At 39.0% G+C, this 20048-nt stretch overlaps 1 protein-coding gene across 1 annotated transcript in view; it reads right to left on the bottom strand.

Moving 5' to 3' along the window:
- COL9A1 (collagen type IX alpha 1 chain) overlaps positions 1 to 20048 on the bottom strand; it is a 201297-nt gene that overhangs the window by 18325 nt on the left and 162924 nt on the right. Inside the window, exons 31-36 of the mRNA XM_073569386.1 lie at positions 8396 to 8431; positions 8249 to 8293; positions 6415 to 6447; positions 1266 to 1412; positions 1109 to 1163; positions 493 to 681 (exon numbers count right to left, since the gene is read on the bottom strand). Of these exons, the coding sequence (XP_073425487.1) occupies positions 493 to 681; positions 1109 to 1163; positions 1266 to 1412; positions 6415 to 6447; positions 8249 to 8293; positions 8396 to 8431 (505 nt within the window). The remainder of the gene's footprint in view (positions 1 to 492; positions 682 to 1108; positions 1164 to 1265; positions 1413 to 6414; positions 6448 to 8248; positions 8294 to 8395; positions 8432 to 20048) is intronic.

Genomic DNA, 20048 nt, shown 5'->3' with positions numbered 1-20048 from the left:
TATATACTAGGATGAGGGTCATATATAGCAGGAAGAAGCACAGGGTGTGGGATATATATACCTGGAATGGACCCAGTTTGGGAACATATATACCTGAAAGGGGTACAGGATGGGGGATACATATAGCGGAAAGGGGCCACCTGGGATGGGGACATTACTACATAATGGGAGGAGCAACATGTATGTCCTTAAAGGATTTAGAATGCTACAAGGGCCCATACATCTGACCAACGTGTGAAGGAATGGAGGAGACTCCATTCCAAATATTGTACCCTGGGCCCATCGGACTCTAGGTATGCACTGGACATATATGTAGTGAAGGTGAACCTCCATAGTAGGAATGTCGCCATGATTAAATGGTGATGAAAAGAATAGGACCAGTGCATTATCAGTAAAGTATGTGACCTTGCCAGAGAACACAACATGGGAATAGTCTCGAGAGAAGGAGTCTATCATATTCATTATGGTTGATTAGTTAGCGTTATATCCTACCTTTTGGACCTTTAATACCAATTTCTCCAGGAGGTCCTTTTAGCCCAGGAAGTCCTCTTGCTCCAACATGTCCAGGAACACCATTATCTCCTGGTACCCCAGGTGGTCCTGGTGGACCCGGTCGTCCCGGTAAGCCAACTGCTCCAGATTCTGGCCTTCTGAGACTAGCTGCCAAGCTTGCTAACTGTTCTGTGAAACAAAGATAAAAAAAGTTACATAATAATTTTCCTTACCTTTCAGTAATGAATATATGCATATTTATGGTGATTAAAGCACATCAGATCTGTTTAGAAATTTCACTGTAAGACTGAATATGATTCACTTAATATTCTTTCTTATAGAAAAACTGGTCTTATCTTGTAAAAAAGGACCTTTTTTAGTTTAACCTTAGTTGTTTTCAAAATTGCAGATGTACCAGTTCTATCTGAGGGAATATTAAGGCCCATCTGCTATACAAGAAGCCAAAATTATATATTGCACACGGTAAATGGGATGGGAGGAGTTTGTTACTGATTTTGTGTTAGTATTGAAAAGTTTTATGATGTGCCACAATGTAATACAGTATAGTGAAATGAGTCTGAATTTGTATAAAAAGGTCTAATATAACCCAACATACCTTGTAAAACTCTCATGCAGACTTGCTTAATGTGCTGATCAGTTGGTTCCCTACCCTATGATTAAAGAAAATAAAATGTTACATGCAAAGAAAACAGGTTAATAAATATAATTTAAAAGCAAAAGACATAATTAAAAGCAACAAGACAATCACTTACTGCTGGACCCTGACTGCCTGGTAACCCTGGTGCTCCTTGTTCGCCTTGCATGCCACGTGGGCCAAGAGAACCTTGAGGACCTTCTACACCTGGTAGACCCCGAACACCTTCTGGACCACGATTGCCTGGTTCTCCAGGGTTTCCAGTCTATGCATAAATAGATTTTGATTTAAACAGATAGTACATATATAATAACATAAACACACTAAGTCATTTAAAAATTTGTAAAACCCTAGATGGAGACCCAATCATTATAAAATAGTAGTATGCATACCATACCACTATAGATTAGAAGAATCTGTTACATTAGATAAGAACTCAGCTGGAGAATTTATAAAGGTTTTTTTCAACAGTTTTTTTTTAATGACTAAAGGTCACAAATTTTGATGTGTGTCATATTTGCTTGAACATTTCCCATATTGCACCATTCTCAGCATTTTAAAATGTTGATAGGGAAGTGGACATACGGTACATTGCTTTACAGATAGGTCTAAGCCATATTTATGAATTAAGTAAAAATAAATACAACTCTCGAAACAATATCACAATGATCAAGTGGCACAAAAATTAAAAAAATATCTAAAAATGCACCATATTTATCATTGTGCAACACTTTGATAAATTTAGTGCCAGTAAAGTCAACGTGGCCTCCAGCAAAACTGACTTCAACTTGTAAAGCACTAATTTATCTTGAGGAGAATTTTTGTAGCATGGGAGTTTAATAATTTGAAAACTTAAATAGGTTTTCTCTAATAATTTAACCCCCTTTCATTTCTCCCAACTCTTCCTAGCTAACACTTTTATAATATACTTTTATTTCCTACCCTGTTCCTGCAAGCTCAGCTCTCTCTAGGTCATATATCCTTCTGTTTTGATTCTGACTCTGCTACTTCCAATCCAGAGACCGGAATCAGACAAACAGAGCAGGGCACCTCACTAGTAAGGGCATGACTACATCTCGGTGAGTGACTGCAGTTTGAGCATGCATGCTCAGATCAGACTTCACTCTCCTCTTTGCTTGGATGCTGCTTTAAAGTGGTGTCCATTCAGCTGACAAGTCCTGTGATGTGCTGATCATTAGAAAGTATATCATAGAGCTTGTCAGCTAAAGGCACCGCAGCATTCAGGCAGAGGAAAGTGAAGCCTGATGTCAGCTTGGCCATGCATGGTGCCGACTGAGTCTTCTGATTCTTAGAAGTGCCGAGCCTTCAACTGACAATCTCTGTGATATACTTTCTGATGCCACACCTGCTACTACACTTCTGTCACTAGGCACAGCTGTATTTATCCTGTGGGAGTTGCTGGTGATAGAGCAGCTGTTGTGGCCAATATTGCTGGGTAATCCAGGTATCTGAGTTTGATTGAGACTTGCTTTGCCACTCAGGAAGAATGGATATGTGCTGTAAAACAGCTCAGGAAATGTAATCAAGTATATTCAGTTCCCTGTTGCCAATGGTGCAGTACCAGGACCTACTTCAACTTCCAGCATACTGCTTGGCATTGCCATCTATTGTTTGGTATTCCTACATCTCTGGTGCTATTTTTATGTTCCGTTTCTGATTCTGATCCCAGCTAGTGACAATGACCACGTTTGTTTTATGTTCTCTTTAAATTCTGACTCTGTCTTGTCTGACTCCATTCTTTACTGATCTTCTGGTATATGACCAAGGCTTTCCCTCTGACATCAATTTTATATTTTGGTTTTGTAACTTGTTTTGTCTTTCCTGACACTGACTTGGCTTTGTTCGACCATCCTTGCCTCAGACTTGCTCCTTTGGCCAGCAGTCTCTCCATGGATGCAACCCAGCGGGCCCCTTTGTTAGTTCACATCTCAGAGAAGTGGTTAGAGGGTGAAGGCCAGGAATCCTTGGAATCTTGGAATCCACTGGATGGAGTGGCTTGAGCCAAGTCTTTGTGTGGTAGACTTTTTAGCTGACAGCAAAATCAATTTTTTGCCAAGGTTTCAGGGAGAATGACCCACAGTAAACAGCTTATGGCATAGGAATCAGCCTTTTGTATTCATTGTTCTAAATAGTATTTTTAACACAGTGAGATGATAAAGTAGCTTAAAGTTTAGTTTATGTTTGAAACTTAAGATTTAGACTAAATCAGACCACTAATGACTGCATTGTGTAAAACATCAGAGGATACATTATGTTTCAAACAGATGGAGCTCCCAGAATTCTATGTAGGCAATAAAAATTACAACTTCCAGATCTTTCAATAAAATCTGTTCAAATATTTTGAGAAGATATAAGGTAATCAGGTTTCTGGCAATTGAATGTTCATTAAATCAAAACTATATCTCATTTATATATCTTATTTATTGGGCTCAAATGTGAAAAATGTAACAATGTAAAGAGCTTTACAGGTATAAACAATGCTTTTGGGATTGAAAACCCTGAAGACTGGTCTTTTAATAGTTTCATAGGATGCATATATCATCTGGCACTTAGGTAAAAATTGTGCAAGTCACAACAAGTGTATCAAAATGGAGATGTGGCATGGAACAATTTGTGCATAAACTGCCATAGTAATGCTTTCTTGATATGGTTACTCCCAAGAAGTTGAAATGGAGCAGTAAAGTACATGCAATTCTGAAGGTGAGAAGGAACAGAACACTCGGGAATGCCCATTCTACTTATCATGGGGTTTCTAGTGTTGCGGTTCGCAGTTATTAAATTCACATGTTGTCATGTTGTGACATTTTTCAGTGCATTTTTTTGTTTGAAAGAGCAGCGGGCAGATGTTACTTTTAAGTGTATAATGATATATCATTGGGTTTGATTCATCAAGACTGGGGTTGTTCACGCTGGTCTTGATGAGGGAGCATGCTGGAGTTAGATGCTTCTGATTCATGAAAAGGTGCATGTCTGTTCTAGAATCTGGAGAGTCTGTTGAGTGACATGCACCTCTGTGCCCTACATCAGAAATCTCTCTCCTGGCAGGTACTGAAGTGAGATTTCTGGAGTAAGGAACGTCACAGCTCTTGATGAATTAGACAAGATGTGGCGTCATGCTCCCCCTATGTCTCTGTCCTGCCCAAGTGCCACCCATTTTGGGATAAACTGGCAAGAAAATGCAAAACGCTACAAAATTTAGGTGCCTCTCCAACTTGTGCCTACATTTTCCAACTTCCAAAGCTTTTATTCCAAAATTCTGCCATGAAAGCTACAGTGCCTTGCGAAAGTATTCGGCCCCCTGGAACTTTTCAACCTTTTCCCACATATCTTGCTTCAGACATAAAGATACCAAATGTAAATTTTTGGTGAAGAATCAACAACAAGTGGGACACAGTTGTGAAGTTGAACGAAATTTATTGGTTATTTTAAATTTTTGTGGAAATTAAAAAACTGAAAAGTGGGGCGTGCAATATTATTCAGCCCCTTTAACTTAATACTTTGCTGCGCCACCTTTTGCTGCGATTACAGCTGCAAGTCTCTTGGGGTATGTCTCTATCAGTTTTGTACATCGAGAGACTGAAATTCTTGCCCATTCTTCCTTGGCAAACAGCTCGAGCTCATTGAGGTTTGATGGAGATCGTTTGTGAACAGCAGTTTTCAGCTCTTTCCACAGATTCTCAATTGGATTCAGGTCTGGACTTTGACTTGGCCATTCTAACACCTGGATATGTTTATTTGTGAACCATTCCATTGTAGATTTTGCTTTATGTTTGGGATCATTGTCTTGTTGGAAGACAAATCTCCTTCCCATTCTCAGGTCTTTTGCAGACTCCAACAGGTTTTCTTCAAGAATGGTCCTATACTTGGTTCCATCAATCTTCCCATCAATTTTAACCATCTTCCCTGTCCCTGCTGAAGAAAAGCAGGCCCAAACCATGATGCTGCCACCACCATGTTTGACAGTGGGGATGGTTTGTTCAGGGTGATGAGCTGTGCTGCCTTTACGTCAAGCATATAATTTGGCATTGTTGCCCAAAAGTTTGACTTTGGTTTTATCTGACCAGAGCACCTTCTTCCACATGTTTGGTGTGTCTCCCAGGTGGCTTGTTGCAAACTGCAAACGACACTTTTTATGGATATCTTTGAGAAATGGCTTTCTTCTTGCCACTCTTCCATAAAGGCCAGATTTGTGCAGTGTACGACTGATTGTTGTCCTATGGACAGACTGTCCCACCTCAGCTGTAGATCTCTGCAGTTCATCCAGAGTGATCATGGGCCTCTTGGCTGCATCTCTGATCAGTCTTCTCCTTGTTTGAGGTGAAAGTTTAGAGGGACGGCCGGGTCTTGGTAGATTCTCAGTGGTATGATACTCCTTCCATTTCAATATCATCGCATGCACAGTGCTCCTTGGGATGTTTAAAGTTTTGGAAATCATTTTGTATCCAAATCCAGCTTTAAACTTCTCCACAACAGTATCACGGACCTGCCTGTTGTGTTGCTTGGTCTTCATGATGCTCTCTGTGCTTCAAACAAAACCCTGAGACTATCACAGAGCAGGTGCATTTATACGGAGACTTGATTACAGACAGGTGGATTATATTTATCATCAATAGTCATTTAGGACAACATTGGATCATTCAGAGATCCACAATGAACTTCTGGAGTGAGTTTGCTGCACTGAAAGTAAAGGGGCCGAATAATATTGCACGCCCCACTTTTCAGTTTTTGAATTTCCACAAAAATTTAAAATAACCAATACATTTCGCTCAACTTCACAATTGTGGTCCACTTGTTGATTCTTCACCAAAAATTTACATTTGGTATCTTTATGTTTGAAGCATGATATGTGGGAAAAGGTTGAAAAGTTCCAGGCGGCCGAATACTTTCGCAAGGCACTGTATATTGAACTTAATTTTATTGTAGCATTTTTGGAGTCATTGGCACTTTCATTAAAATTCAGTATGCGATAGGGTTTTATTTCTATGGTGTTTTTCCCACAGACATCTCTATAGGACTTTAAAAATATAAGAAGTGCATAAAAATTAAAAACCCTGCTAACAGCACTTGTAAAACCACTACATAAGTACTAGAAATGCATGTATTTTTAAAAGCTACAGGGAAAGGTGTAAATAAGGGTAAAACACATAATATAATTGATGCCTAGTCTGGTACATTTAGGAAATTGTATCTAGATAGTGTAATATTAATTTATCTTGATATTATGCAAGTAAAAAATTACCACTTACCGATCCCTTTGGACCTGCACCTCCTACTTCACCCTAAATAAAAAAAATCAAATAAAGACAGTAAATACATTCCACATGTTATTCTGTAGACTTTCTATGCAGCATAAACAAAATGTTTAATGGAGGATTGTAGGAAAAGATTGGTCACATACATTGATTAGACTTAACAAGCTTTATGGTACATATTAGACTGTCACTGTACTATTACTCACTAATTGGTTTTATTATAGGAGGGCAGCCTACCAGCTCATTTGTCTTTTTAGACATTTGCACATAGAACAAATTCATGTCCAAACTTAAATTTTCCTTTTTATGCTGGAAATGCAATAAATAATTTATGAGGAATGAAGCAATTAGACAAGTAAGTCATGAATACAAGACATTGAATTTAAACCAGATTAATTAGAATTTGAGACAAACTAATCATCTAAGTATGTACAAAATATAGTATATAGATGGGTTTGTTTGTCCAACAAAGTCTCATTAGCAGAATATGGTGACCCATGGCCATCCACAGTGGTCAAACTCTAGGCCCAAAGTAAAAATATTCTATATTTTTTGCTGTGATCAGTATATGCCTTCTTGGCCATATATATTGTGGAACTGTGGAGGGTTCTTGCTACTAACTTCTATCAGTATAATGGCATTGTCATGTGGATGAATAACAGCAATATACAGTACATTTCTGTACCACCAAGGATGCACTATGATTAAAAACAGTGTTTAGTGTTTATGTGTTGAGGACATGATTTTTTGGCACGTACTAATATATAACTGTTACAGGTTCTCCTTCTTTATAAGATTTCCTCATAGACTGCACAGGTCTTTTATCCAAAAAATGGCTGCTGATGGAGGAGCATGTGACCAGACAAGCCCATCTGCCTCCTCCAATAGAAAAGCAGCTTTTCCATGTGAGGTGCTTATTAATTGTGCGAGTCTGATGGACGGGTCTGGTCACATGCTCCTCCATCAGCAGCCACTTTGTGGACAGGAGAGCAGTGCAGTCTGCGAGGAAGGCCGTACCAGCAAGTGCAGGAGGAGAACCTGTCATAACTTTATTATAGTAAATGTAGACAGAAGCATGTCCACAACACATCTGTGAAAAAGAACATAAAGTGGCCCAGTCCTTTAATTATGATATAATAGGCAAGGAAATCTTCTGTCACACCTTCTGGGCTCAGTCTCTTCTACTGTGGTGTGCCACAATATTTATCATTTTACAGTTTCAATGAATAGAGCTTGAGTTTTAATTGTTTTGTCGGGTAGTTGTTATTGGCTATAAAGGACAGCACATGAAAATAATAATGACCATTTTTGAAAATTTTAACTTTGAAAAATACAAGGAAACCATGATTTTTAAACTATTACAGACAATATTTTAAAGTAGACGTTTGGCATTAGGTGGGCATTAACATGTCTTATACATGCACAAGTCAATCTCTCAGTTCAAGAGCAGCAAATGGACAAGCCTCACTACTGTGAATAAGTGGTTGTTTCCTGCCAATTATGTTGCTTAGTCATTATGCTCCATAGGATCCATCTGTATGTTATTTCTATATCCTTTAAACAGTTGCCAATTTGATCGTGTCAAGATCTACCTATATGACATGCATAAAAGTATCTAAAAGTAAAATGTAAACGGATAATTAGAAGATAGATCAATAAAGATAGATAGATAGATAGATAGATAGGTAGATGATAGATAGATAGATAGATAGATATGGGATAGATAGATAGATAGATATGAGATAGATAGATAGATAGATAGATAGATAGATAGATAGATAGATAGATAGATAGATAGATAGAAATTATGCACATGTAATTTTCTTACCAGTTCACCTTTGTCTCCAGCAAATCCTTCTTCTCCTGCCTCACCCTGTAGTGAGGAGCATACAGTTAGGCTCTCATACCATAACTACTCTACATACAGTAGGCATATCAATTAACAAATATAATATACTTCAAACACAGATCTTACCTGTTCTCCTTTAGGTCCATTCTCACCTACTCCACCCTAAAGGAACACAAATTAAATTTTAGTAAAATTAGATGGAAGATTATCATATAGCACAGATAAATGTAAAACTGTATGCAAGGAGATGGAATCCAATAAGAACATGCCTTCCCCAACCCTAAGTGACCGCGTGGCAGATCTATGTCTGGATATTTGTAAGATGAATATGATTTTGCTTTAGGAACATTTCTATTTGAATTCAAACAAGATTGCCTTAGTATGACACATTTCAGTAATTACTGACAGGTAGTAGACGGCAAGTAATACGCAGATTTTATAACAATATTTGTTTACATGTTTGTTTTATGCAGAAAATAGTTCGCTTTTAGTGATTGTTTGCAAATAAACACAAGCATAAAGAACAGAGAAGGAGTCTCAGAATGTCTGAAGATTCAGTTGAGATAAATGGATTAAATCCCGGGAGTTGAGCTACATTTGAAAATATTCCAAGCATCCTACAATTACAAGGAACACTTCTAAGCATGTATTTGCATATGTTTACTAATCAGTGCAGTCAGGAATTGCCAGCGCTGGATTAAAGCTACAACGGCCTATATTCCGCAAATCAAACAAATGTAATTTTATTACAAATCCCATGTTCTTTCGTAGCTGCATAGAAAACACTTTGAAAAGGTAATAGAAAATTAAACAAACTAAGGCAAATAAATTGAGGGGAAAAAAAAAGACCTGTCAGAGTAATTACATAGAGAGTGCATGATCTGACACTACGCAAACAAATGACTATTAGTTCTGATGCTACAAACAGAAACAGTTTGAGCTCTAGAGAATTGGGTCATTTGTAATACGGATCCAATTCAGAATTTACCAGTCATTGAATAGAACAAAGTCTGCATCTCCTAAAGGAAACGTGCATGAGTGGCACAGGTACAAATATATTGGACTTGCAAAGGGAACCTGTCTCCAAGGAAAACGCTATTTATCTGCATATATAGGGTTAATCTGCAGGCAAATAGCATTACAATGCTGCCTGGATATGTTACTGAGAATGTGATTTTTGGGAGAAAATGTAATTATTTCCTCTTAGGAGTCATTGGCTTTAAGTCATGGGGGCACATGACACTGGTGACGCATATAACGTCAAAGATATAGGTGACGTAAGATATTACTGCATCGCTTTACCTGTGCCGGGACTATGTGCTGGGGCGTCTTTACAGACACTCCTCACAGTATAATGAGCGGCGCTGTGAATGGTAACTGTACCGCTCTGTGCACGCACATTTGAGTGAAAGCTAGAAGCTCCAAGAGGAAATAAGCTCATTTTCTCCCAGTACACACACACTGATTGCACACCATCAGTGACAATGTGATCATGCTGCTGGATCCTTCAGTGTTAGTGCGCACACGCAGGAGCAGGCAGCCAGCGCTGACTATGAGAAAGCGAGCGCTGTTAGTCAATCTCCGAGACAGTGCAAATCGGATAGTGTAATGGTGTCCCGAGCCATTGGCCATACATAGGGTGCACCGAAGCGACCTGCAACTGCACCACTAAAATGATTGCTACTTGTATGATTTTCATGGTGGTGAAGCCCCAATATACATATTCACATTCGTTGAATTTGCACTTTGGTGGTGACAGACTTCCTTTAATTGGAATTCATGAATTTCCAGCTATGGTTAAGCTGTGACAACTAGTATGTAGTGAGAATTTGTCCTCTATAGTCAAAGCACTGACCTAAAAAAAAGTAGTCTGATGCTGCACAATCAATGCAACATCCTATAACTTTAATTTAAGGCTGTAGAACATTTCAGCTAAAACTGTCAACAATTTGTCTATTAATTTGTCAGTGTTCACAAGTTGTTTCACAACAGATGGTAGCCTGGAGTGCATTCATATACACTTATACAGCAGCTATAAACTAGTGTCACATTTACAAGGACAAACATTTAAAAAAAAATGTATTGCCTTTTTTCCAAACCAAACAAGAGAGAGAAATTGCTATTGGTATGAAAAGTTTCTACTCTTATGAAAATAAAGTTTAAATATTGTACAGTTATGCGGCTAATAATATTATACTACTTTTATTACACCATCTGAAAAGTATCAATGTATCCAGTAGGATATCTACCAAGGAGAGGCAGAAGGGACTCACGCATTGGTGCCCACTCGGGGAACCTGACGCTCTTAGAGTATGTGTGGGTCGCTCTCCCAGGGCCGTGGGGTACTCGGTACCGGGCCGTTGTCAGGGGAATGTGTCACAGCAGCGGTGACCCGGTCCGTGGCCCTGGGCGCCCAAGTAATGGGGGAATGTAATGTAGTTTAAGTGGAATAGTTCATGACGGCACCTGTGGTGCTCAGCAAGGGAGGTGTAAAGCCGACGCTTCAGACAGATCCTCTGGGACAGATGGTATGGTGCAGCAGTGATGGTATAGCCCTCCACAGGCAGGGCTGATGTCCCAGGGCAGTGTAGTTGTAATGGTTGTGGAAAGGTGAAGGCAGTGTAAAGAATGGTACCCAGATGCAGCGGTGCTGAGCAGGTTGGCGCAGGAATGAATGGAGGACACCGAGGCTTGCACTTCCAAAGCTTTACTCACAGTCTGTGGTACACAAGGGTGCCTGCCTCCGGGCCGTGTCCTCCGGGTCAGAGACTCAGTCAACCTCCAGGCCAGATGGAAAGCTCCCCTCCAACACTCCGCCAACATGTACCTTTTCTGAACGACTCCTCTATTGCGCCTTAAAGTGTGAAGAGCTCCAGTACCGTGGTACTCTGGAGTTCCACTTGTCAGATGTTCCCAAGAAGTCTACTCGTATGGCAGACAGCTGTAGCCTGCTTCGGGGACTCTCTACTCCTAAGTCCCGGCTCTCTATCCGTGTTGCTGTTGTGCCCCAAGTCTTAGATGGAAGTAGTGCATTTATAGCCAACTACTCCACCGGTGTCTGCTGCAGAACCATAAGTGTCCATACAACCTCGGGGACCGGGCCCCGGCCTTGCGCTGAGAACCTATAGGCAGGGTTCCTCTTCCAACCCACGTCCTCTCTGTTCTCCTTACTCCTTCGTTCTGTACTGATCTTTCTCTCTCTTATGGAAGCTTAGGTTGCAGTTCTACGACTTTCTCATTCTTTCCCTTTCCCGTGCCAGCTGGCTCAGATCACTGAGGCAGCTGCAACACTCCTTCCTCCATCCCTTCTTCCAGGGATCCTCATTCCTGTCTGAGTGACTTCTTACCCACCTGACCTTCTGCCAGATTGAACCTGTAATCCTACACTTTCCCACTCTTTTATATCTCAACTCCACCCACCTCCCAGCACATCCAGTGTTCCAAGCAGGAAACCACCAGAGGTGCTCTGCTACTCTCTAAGCACTGAGCCGCAATGTGGTTGTGCAGAACTACCCTGCTGTGTGGGGTGCGAGTGTTGGAGTGTGGAAATGAGTTCCCACCTTACCTGGATGGTGGGGCACTACACCTTAGGAGAAGGTGCAGTACCTCTGTGGCGACTGAGCCTCAGGGGCACCACATGTGCACACGTTGTGGATTCTGCTGCGGATCCGCAGGTTTACAAATGATAGCTTATGAGTATGACCCCTTTAGATGGGCCGCTAGACAACCACATGATCAGTTACAGACACGCTAATTAGTGGTCGTTTACTGGCCTGTTTAGAAAAACTGCCGAACATTCTATGGCCATAGAAAGATTGTTAGCACAGTGTGATCACTTTGTGTGTATAGAATATAATGTTATGGGTAGCATATCACCTGTTTATATGGGGCCGTGTGCTGCTGATAACAATGATATTTATGCTGATCATCGCACTTAATAAACAAGAGTTTTCCACTTTTGTCAGGTAGTCTAACAAACACTTGTTTATATTGGCTCATCTAAATGGGCTATCTGACTGGATACTTTCTAACAAGTCATGAAGTGCATAAATAAGGCAAGGTCAGGACTGGGAAGTTGCATGGACAGTGGGGAAAAAAAGTATTTGATACACTGCCGATTTTGCAAATTTTCACACCTACAAAGAATGGAGTGGTCTGGAATTTTTATGGTAGGTACAGTGAATTTTAAAAAAATCTAGAAAATCACATTGTATGATTTTTAAATAATGAAATTTCATTTAATTGCATGAAATAAGTATTTAATCACCTATCAACCATCAAAACTTCTGGTTCTCACAGACCTGTTTTTCTTTAAGAAGCCCTCCTACTCTACACTTGCTGTAGAGTAAACTGGTGCCGCATCAACTCTTCTTCGAACACTTATCAAATATTTATTTTCCCCACTGCATATATTACTGACAAAAAGATGAGATTTCAAAAATGGTGAGAAATTGAAACACAAAGTATTAGTAAACTGTTCAGTATTGAAAGACTTAAGACAAATTCTTCTTATACTCATCCTAAAAGATAAAAATGTATGTTAACTTTAAATATGTTACTTATATTATGGCCTCTTAAACATAGCTGCTCTTTATGTCGATGTATTCATTGAAGCATTTAAGCAGAACTTCCAGACTGCGAGTGTTTTTGGGTTCCTTTCACACTCATCAGTACACAGTGCAGTGGGATTTTATTCTCCTTCTACATGATTGTAGTAAATAAAATAGTTTCGACATCACCGCGCAGACATTAAAACTTTTACAACAATCCAGTCTCATCCCTGCAGCCTGTCAAATCTCAAGTCTACTGGAGGCATAAATGATTAGTGTTCACAGTGGAATAAACATGGAGAGACATGAAGCCCAGTCTCTTCGCTTGTAAATGCCTTGTGCTTCTTCCTGTTCCCCATTTATGTTGCTGGATATAAATCTTATAGAAAAGAAAAAAGAATCCAGGGATCTGCTGCCATCAAATGCAGGTGAAACATTTCCTCTTCCCACTGTAACTTATTCCTAAAGATGATGGCCAACACCCTGGGAGAATGTCAGTCTTCTTTCAGGGCTCAATAATTTTATATGCCACCTATTACACGCTTTTGCATCAACTGTGCGCATAGACAATTCCCCCATGCAGAGGAACCTTAGACATGAAGTTCTCCACGTAAGACTGAAGTCTCTGAAGTGTTTCTATTCATGTCAAATATGTATGTGGATGTCTGGAAGACAGCCCGCTGTTTGCCACAGACTACAATGGTGTTTAAAAAAAAGATTCATACATGTGCAGGTAAAGGCTCACACTGTTGGCAATAATAGCTTTTTTTTCTATTAAACTATTTGACATTTTCTGCATTTTTTGTGCTAAAAATTCTTTGACAGCTAACCTGACCTGATTATACCAAAAGGTGAATGTGACTCCAGATTATTGCTAGTTCATCTGATAAAAGAGTTGACAGAAATTAATAATTCATTATCAAATGATTCATTACTAAAAAAGTGAAACAATATGATAAACATCTATCAGAAACTCATTCTCCAATGTTCATGCGCTTCTATACAGCCAAACCTCTGGATAAATGGTGTGCACTGAGGTCTATGAATAAAGTATGTCCAGAGAGGCTCCTGTACAGAAGTTCACGTGAAAATAGGGATATTAGGTCCATGCAGTGCAGTCCCCTGGATGTATAGAAAAAATACAATTCTCAACTTATCAGCATTATTTATTACTATCAATTAACCCTTTTGTGTTAATCCAAATTCAGAAGGCTTTTAACTACAGGATACAGGTTTATTATTAACACAATAATTACAGCAATTCATTTTTTCTTGCAATTACATACATTTCCTACATATGTGAAGCCTATCAACAACAACTGTTAAGGTAGATTTCCTCTTTTCTTATAGTGTTTTAGAATCTTTAAAAGGATTTTCCTAAATGTCAAAGTTCAGATCAGTTACCAACCACTCCTGCCAGTGATTCAGCTGTTTCACATCAACAGAGCAGCTTTTCTTCTTCCGGGCTGCTGTGTTGATGGGCTTGACTCCCATCATCATGCTGATTGACAGCCAGCTTCCCACAGTTAGGCAGCTGTGAGCCGGCATTCATTCAGCATGACTTAGGCAGTTACACTGCATCAACAGAGGAGAGAGGAAGAGAAGGCGCTGTTCTGTCAATGTGACATCATCAGAAGCCACTGAATTGCTGGCATGAGCAGTCTGGTAACACTCTTTGCCAGCAGAGATTGGCGCCGCACACAACAGGCAGGTAGTTTGTAACGGCCTGTAAGTTCTTAGTTCTTAGTCACCTTGTAAAAAAAAGTAGTCCTGGATAATCCTTTTAACTTATGAACTCAACAAAGGTGTAGTATATTATGATTTAGACTCTGCTTGCAAAATTCCTGTTTTAACTTCTAACAGGAAAACAGCCAAGCATAATTTCACAAATTCAAACATGATCTGGATTTTTGTGATAGTTCCAAGTTACCCAGGGGAAAGTACAAGGTTTCAATAACTCAATTTCACTGTGACATCTTGGAGATCAAAAGTCGCTGTGGAACACTAGTCTAAGGAACCTAGTAACCCTAGTTTAAGGAACCCTATAAATCGCCCATATTAGCCATACAAAAGGGCAAAGAGTCCAGCAATGGAGCAGGCCCTAAATGTTACATGACTGTTTTTAATTCCAATGAACCCACTAGTAACAGCCCTAGTAGTAAATAATAATCTGTAATTCCTTGACATTTAAAGATACCTTAAGAATTTAGATATAAATAATACATTTTTTTGTTATTTTTAACTATTTAAAAGCATTTACATACAGTATAACAACAAAGTTAATCTTGAAGGACAGTGCCATCGAACACAAGCCTGTCAGAACAACCCTTGGATGAGCAGATCAATTCATCAAGTTTGCAATTTACAGTTCATATAAACACAACTGTTCACTAGATAAAATCAAATTGATTCATCAGCTTTGAAGCTCAAAGCTGGAAAATCAAATCCCAAAATCAATCAGTTTGCTGATATTTAATATTGGACTAGACTAAAAAATAGACTTATGAGCTGAAGATTCCAAATCTTATCCTGGAATTTGATTTCAGCCACGACAAAAATTAAAGGGGTTTTCTATCTTCACCACTTTGCAAGACATTGTCATGACCAGGTAAAATAATAAAATCAGCATGTATTTAACCTCCCCGGGAACGCAAGTGCTAACACCACTGGAATTGTGCCATCGCGAGAGATGCGTATAGACATTTTTATTTTGCCTGCACATTGCCTACACATACAATTTAGTAGCTGGAGACACTAATCTACCCAACAATATATCAGCAACATGACAAAATTCCATTGTAGCATACATATACATGCTTAAATCAACAATTATTCTATTACATGATGAATCTAAACTTACTATGGCTCACGTACCTTCTACACTAGAAAATTAAATAACAGTCTGTACTATATATACTTCACACAATATAGTACTTCACACATTTTCCACATTTAATTGATTCAACAATTCCAAATTTTCAATCAGTGAGCAATGGATTTACCTTGATGGCTAACATGTTACAGAAGTATATCTATTATCCAAACATCCCAATTTTTTTTTAAGGAATCTAATTTCTGACTATACAAATTAAATACATTCTAGCAACATGTATGCAACATTTTTGAACGAGTGTCACCCAGTGTGTGGCCACATATAGTATAAACAACTTCTGACAAAGTAGCACAAAAAATCATGTTTTTTCAAAGTGGTTCATATGCCACCCATGTCAGGATATGTGCAGCCAAGAGGAAATTAGGGAAAGATATATCTGTATGTGCAAAATATGGTTGACAGCATAGACCAGTTGTATTGTGTCTATCATCCTGATCTTGTGTGCCTGCTGATTATATCATTTATTTCATCGATCTGGTTCTGACTTAACGTATTATCAGTTCCACTTTCAACTCACTCCATTGGGCAGCAGATACTCATTGAACACAAAAAAGCTTTACAGCAAAGGTTAGATTTCTGGAAAGTGGTGGAAAAATGAATTTTCCATGTGACCTGTTAAACACTGCCCATAGAAGCCCTATTATGAGTTGCCAGATTCTTTAAACAGTCTCATAACATACTGGCTTTTCCACAGTTCACGTTATGAGATATTGTAAAATGCCCCACAAGTGATTCTGCTAACAGACAACAAGTTGATGGTTTGGTAAGTGTGTGATTTCTGAATGACACCTGAACTGTATACCAGGGATGGATGGATAGATAGCTAGATAGAAAAATAGATAGATAGATAGATAGATAGATAACTACCTTTGGGAGCCATAATAATGGCAAACTGCCAACTTGAAACTTTATCTATGAAAGCATGCACCATGACCAATCATCTAGATGCAGGAAACATTTTATTGTTAAGCAGGGTCACCGTGGCCACTCCTTCAAGACAATCGTCTATAATGATCTTAATGCAATGCTGGTGCTACTAATGTAAGGTCCCTGCCATTAGTCTTATACTTACCAGTTGGCGTCTTCAGCTTATCCTGGCGCCGGTCCATTTCTGTGCCACCATCTTGTGACAAATTCTGACTGACCATAAATCAGAGATACCGGTCACAAGCTTTCAATGCAAGTCTACAAGAATCTCGTTCTGGCTCTCATAGACTTACATTGCTTGTGACTTTCGTATCGCCCATCAAACGATGGAGCACTGTGGCAGTACACAAACTGCTGGAGACTGGCTAGAGTGGCGCGATTAAAAGATAAAGTTGGACGCTGCATTAAGTGCAAGAAACTTAGATTAGTAGTCCGACTCCAGCGTTCCAATAACAAAAAAATCTTAATATTGGTGACCCTAAATGTTCCAAATAGTACTCACAACTACCTCTTTCCACAATAGGACCTTCTTATGGAGGTGAGTTTATGGAAAGTATTATACGCAGACGATGAAATTCTTTTTTCTATTGTTCTCATTGTACCCAAGACCAACATGAACCCAACAGCACAGAGAAAGGATTCATGTTAGTGAGTTTAGTAATAGTGTAATATCCATAAAGCATTTTTTTATCAAACAAAGTTTATACATTTAGTTTTGCAAACATATCTGTGTGACCTTTGTAAAAAAGAAAAAAAAATTCTGACTCTTGTGGAACAAACATGCCAGTTGAAGGTTCTTTGATAAGAAAAATGAATCAGCTTAATACTTTTTATAGCTTTTTTTATTTTGATTTCAATTTGATTCTTAGCAGGGGATGCCCCTAATTCACAGCCTTACAATATATTAAATATTCTAAAAAAAATACCCACTGAGTTGTTATTGTTGTAATTGCTAAATCAAATCAGCCAGTAATGTAAAAATGATTTAAGTCAAAGAAGAATTTTACATTTAACGTCTTTTAAATGACTATTCTAAAGGTATTTTAGTCCTCGTGTGTTATCTGTGTAGGAAACAACTGCCCATTTGTACTTATATGTAATTATGATTTATTATATGATAATATAACCAACTTTAATATTTCTAGCTGTCATTAAAATTAGTAGCTTTCAGCCTTACGTAATTAATGAGGTTGTCTGGGATTGAGATATTAATGATTTGTCCTAATGATATGTTAGAAATATCAGATGGATAGGGGTCGAACACCAGGTACCCCCCACTAATCAGCTTATACTTGCTGCTGGGGGTACGCAGTGTACTGCAGTTCTGCTCCCATTTATTTCAATAGAAGCTGAGCTGGAGTACCAAAGAACAGTCACTAGACACTGTACGAAGGAGCTATGATGTTACGGCTATCTTCATTGCGCACTTCCAATGGCAGCAGATGTTTGTGTGTGTCAGCAATATCTCCATCTCAAGCAGACCCTTTAAGGAAAAGATTATATACATGTTTTTCCACATTTCCTATAAATCTTAAATAATGTATATATTAAGACCACAAATCTCATCTCTGCTAGTAGGGAACTTGTAATAAAGTGAGGACATACTGAAAATTCTTGCACATTTGTAAGTGTATTTTACTCCTCTTCAACTAACTCATTAGGTCAAACAATGGTGCAACATGTCAAGAAGATGAATCGTGGACAATAGAAACTTTGAGCCAAAAGGGCAACTGGAGGGTAAAGCTAACGCAATTGTAGATGTTGTACTTAAAAACTAGTGATGAGTGAGTATACTCATTGCTCGGGTTATCCCGAGCATGCTCGGGTGTCCTCCGAGTATTTTGGCGTGTTCAGAGATTTAGTTGGTGTCGAAGCAGCGGAATGATTTGCGGCTGCTGGACAGGCTGAATACATGTGAGGATTGTCTGTTTGTTAGGGAATTCCCACATGTATTCAGGCTGTCTAGCAGCCGCAAATCATGCAGCTGTGTCGACAAACACAATCTCCAAGCACGCCAAAATACTGGGAGACCACCCGAGCAACGAGTATACTCGCTCATCACTATTAAAAACCCCAGTTAATCAACAGGAAGATGAAAATAATGCTAATCATTTACTTAAAGAGGCATTCTAAAGTTGACAGTTATCCCTTATTCATGGAATACAGGATAATTTTCAGATCATTGAGAGTCTGACCACCATGGCTCCTGGAAATTGGGGCTCTGATGAGTCTTAGCTGAATGGAGCAGATGTGTCGATCCTGCGCACTACTGCTCCATTAACTAAAGCCAAAGATTGCCAGGCGCTGTGCACAGCTTATCCTTTTTATTCCCATTAGAATAAATGGAGAGGCAGTGTGCATGATCGACCTCCGCTCCAATCAGCCGGGCACCATAGAGCCCCAGTTCTTGAAATCAATGGTGGTCCCAGCGGAAACAAAGAAGAAGGTACATTACAGCTTAATGGATCCCCTCTTGCTAAATAGGGTATGGTTTGCCAAAGATGGAACCTTAAAAACAATGAGCAAATACCCTCAAAAAAGCATAAAAGCCATCCCACTATGGCAAGCTATACCCAATTAGGATGGTCAATAACTCTTGTAATTCACCTTGCATATGTGCCAGAAGGCCTCAAAATACACAGGGGCAGAGCAGGACCCAGTTCTGACTGTTCTGACCTGCCCGATTCTTGAGACTGATGGGGGTCTTGGCGCTAACAGAGAAGTATGTACAGTACATATGACTATATCCATTCTTACTATATAAGATCCAGCTATGTTTGGCAAATGTAGTAGAGGAAAAATGGTAGCATCTGTATTTATGATTGTGTATATTTATAGTTCTAATAAATAAATGATTTATGAAAAGTACCCCTTACATACGTAAAAATCATTTTATCCATAGTTAAGCATTTCTTTCTTATAAACAGAATGCAATAATTGATGCCACATGGCCCTGGAGGGTAGTGATGAAAAAACAAAAATGAAAATTATATTTATAACTTAGTTAAACCCCTGTTCTTGGTATAATAGGTGCCAAATTGTTCTCTATGAAAATATTAAGTTCAGATATCAACATTTTCATCATGCAAAATGGCATATCAAGCTAAAGGCTCAAAATTTGCTTTTGCCTAATACTTAAGCTCTACTGCCTTGATGTACGTAGACACATAATTGGACGAATTTCAATGGTTATGTTCACCGTTATCATTATCTCTGCATAATTTGCAAATGTTCCAGTTCTACCTCAATTATACATTTCTGGCCAAGAAGTGCTCCTTCTCATTCTGTTAATTACATGCCCTAGTTGTTGCTTGCTGTCTTGCCAGCAGGAAGATATCCCTTTGTTAGAAAATGTCAGAGATTTTATTTTGCATTGGCCACATGCTGCAGTGTAAACTGTCATATGCCG

The sequence above is a fragment of the Dendrobates tinctorius genome, unplaced genomic scaffold, assembly GCF_039654945.1.
Source record: "Dendrobates tinctorius isolate UK_male_01 unplaced genomic scaffold, ASM3965494v1 ptg000024l, whole genome shotgun sequence".
NCBI lineage: Eukaryota > Metazoa > Chordata > Amphibia > Anura > Dendrobatidae > Dendrobates > Dendrobates tinctorius.
The sequence above is the reverse complement of the archived record's forward strand: the minus strand, read 5'-3'. Positions and strand labels throughout refer to the sequence as shown.